This window comes from Otolemur garnettii, unplaced genomic scaffold (genome assembly GCF_000181295.1).
Source record: "Otolemur garnettii isolate 467f Iridium unplaced genomic scaffold, OtoGar3 scaffold00315, whole genome shotgun sequence".
In the NCBI taxonomy this organism is placed as follows: Eukaryota; Metazoa; Chordata; class Mammalia; order Primates; family Galagidae; genus Otolemur; species Otolemur garnettii.
The window spans coordinates 97,061-100,009 of NW_003852710.1; the positions used below are offsets into that span (position 1 = coordinate 97,061).

Consider the following 2,949-nt stretch of genomic DNA (forward strand, 5'->3'; position numbering starts at 1 on the left):
TTTTCCCAGACAGTTTGTAGTAGCACAAAGAACAAACCTGTCTTCATTAAATACAGAGGATTTGTTTGCCAAGTTTTATTCTGAAACAATGAAAGGGTAACAATGCCTTATCACACAATGCTGTACAACTTCTTAGAGTGGAATCATAGAAGTGGTGTGTTCTCAGTCCTGTGAGGTAGGTCAGACACTCATGATCTGAGAAAAAGGTCAAGGGGGGGATGAGAAATCCTGGGCATTTTTCTAAGTGTTAAAGTTAGAATTGCTATATTCAAAGCAAAATAGTGGAGACCTGGATGTCACTGAGGTTCACATCAGTTCAGACTTCTCTATTTGAGAAGAAAAGGTAAAACCAGAAACAACAGTTTTCATTAGAATCAAACTTTTTTTTTTTTTCTTTTTTTGCAGTTTTTGGCCGGGGCTAGGTTTGAACCTGCCACCTCTGGCATATGGGGCCAGTGCCCTACTCCTTTCAGCCACAGGCACCACCCAGAATCAAACTATTTTCAAGGTCCAACTGGCTCCAGAGGAGAGAACTGAGGTAAGATAAATGGGGGGAGGGCAGAAGGTTTCCTAGGGGCTAGTGGTCACCTTAAAGCAATTCTTCAATCTGACAATCCTCCAAGCATTGTGGGGTCCACGTTTCTGCCTAAATCTTCTCAGGCTTACACACCTAAATTCTAAGTGTAACTTCAGGATATGCACCCTGAACACTGCACACCCCAAATAATAAAAAGGAAAACATTTGCTATGGCTATAAGTCAAAACACAGGAGCATTTTTCTTCTCCCAAAAAGCTTTTTTCCCCCTTTCAATTTAGCACTGACATCACCGTGGGAGCAGACAGTGAGATCCCACATCTCAGAGGTTTGTGGGTCACACCCAGCCACAATCTTCCCATCAGCCAGTTTGGAACACTGGCTCTCCAAGCTCATCCATGCAGATGTTCCACTCAGATGCCTCAAAGAAAGGTTAATCCCCACTCAAACTGAAATTTCCAAGGAGAAGAGCTTCAGACAACACAAATTAATTTCTACAGAAGGGGAAAAACTTCCTGAGGGCTGCCTTGACCTCCTTATTTCTCAACGTATAGATGAGGGGGTTGAGCGTAGGACTCAGTATGGTGTACAGCACGCCAGCCAACTTGCTCTTCTCTGCATTGTAGCTGGAGACTGGGCTTATGTAGGCATAGAAGACCGCGGTGTAATACATGCACACCACAGTGAGGTGGGACGAGCAGGTGGAGAAGGCTTTCTGCTTCCCCTCCACGGTCAGCATCTTCCGGATGCTGGAGATGATGAAGCCGTATGACAGGACCGTCAGGAGGAAGTTCAATATGCCGTAAAAGGCGTCAGCCAGGACAATCATGACACTGTTCACATAGGTGGAGCTGCAGGAGAGAAGCAGCAGCGGAGGGACCTCACAGAAGAAATGGGTAATGACATTAGGGCCACAGAAATCCAAGCGCAGCATCAGCCCGGTGTGGATGGCGGTATTGAAGGCGCAGAGCACCCACACGCCTGCAGCCAGCATGCTGCAGAACGTCCTGCTCATCCTGGTGCTATAATGCAGCGGGTGGCAGATGGCTGCATATCGGTCATAGGCCATGACAGTGAGGAGGAGCAGCTCGGAAGATGCAGCCCATGTGAGAAAATAGAGCTGGGCCATGCAGCCCCCATAGGAGATGGAGCTCTCCTCTGACACCAGACCCGCCAGTGCCTTGGGCATGATGGAGGAGGTACAGATAATGTCCATAGTAGCCAAGTTGAACAGGAAAAAGTACATGGGGGTGTGGAGCCCAGGGTTGAAGGTGATGGCCAAGATGATAAGGACATTACCTGTGAGTGCCACAGAGTAAAGGGAGAGGAAACAGCTGAATAAGAGCACCTGGTATTCTGGGTGCTCTGAAAAGCCCTGCAGGATAAACTCTGTTACCAGCGTCTGGTTACTCATGGTCTTTGGGCTGAGAGGCTGAGGGTTTGGAGGGGTTATCAGATGAATCTCCGCCCACAGCTTCATGTGTTTCAGGGCTAGAGAGATAAAGAAAGGGGGCGCTAAGGAAGGCTGCTACTGTGTTTCAGTCACACCTCACATTACAGCATGAAGAATTTTGTATAAATGCACTAGGACATATTAATTAAGACAAATACACCATCATTATAATAGATAAAGGGCATGGACATTCAGTTCACAAATGGCCAAGGAAACTAACTCGTGAAGCATCATTCAGCCTCATTTTGCAAACTAAATCAATGATCCACTTTTTATCGTCCATGATTTGGCAAAGTTAGAAAACCACGCTATTGACTAGCATGAGCATGAATGCAAAGATGCAGGCCTTATAAAATGTGTATTCCCTATTCAGCCATAAAAAGGAATGAAATGATATTTTTTGCAGCAACTTGGATGGAACTAGAGGCCATCATCCTAACTGAAGTAGTGCAGGAATGGAAAATCAAACACACATATTCTCACTTAGAAGTGAGAGCTACGGCTACAGGCATGAAGGGACACACAAAGTGGTACAAGCACACTGGAGCCTCCGAAGGGAGTAGGATGGAAGGCAGGTATGTGAGGGAAGAAAAACTGCCTATAGGGTGCATTGTACACGATTTCAGTGGCAGGTTCACTAAAAACCCAGACGCCACCACCATACGGTTCATCTATGTAGGCAAAATCCATTTGCACCCCTAAATCTAGTGAAATGAAAACAAAACAAATAAAATAAAATATGCATTTCATTTGAGCTGGAACTCTCCCTTCTGGAAATTTATCCTAAGGAAATAATTCAAAACATCTTTCAGGTGTCAGAGCAGTGCTATGTATAATAACGAACATTTAAAAGCAACTTGTACTCTTCAACATGAGTATATCATGGCATATTGATACAATATAATGCTTTGAGTTATTAAAATAATGCTTTTGAAGTGTTTTACTGATGCTTTTAAAAATG

The 2,949-nt window shown here is 44.7% G+C and overlaps 1 protein-coding gene across 1 annotated transcript; it reads right to left on the reverse strand.

Annotated features, from left to right (window-relative positions):
* Positions 1–979: 979 nt before the first annotated feature.
* On the reverse strand, positions 980–2,087 carry LOC100951751 (olfactory receptor 13A1). Its single transcript, XM_003803490.2, has one exon. The coding sequence runs from the start codon at positions 2,013–2,015 to the stop codon at positions 1,023–1,025; it is 993 nt and encodes a 330-aa protein (XP_003803538.1). The 5' UTR covers positions 2,016–2,087; the 3' UTR covers positions 980–1,022.
* Between the last annotated feature and the right edge of the window lie 862 nt (positions 2,088–2,949).

Excerpts from the sequence above, each read along its gene's own strand:
- LOC100951751 (XM_003803490.2), bottom strand. The coding sequence starts at position 2,015 with ATGAAGCTGTGGGCGGAGATTCATCTGATAACCCCTCCAAACCCTCAG.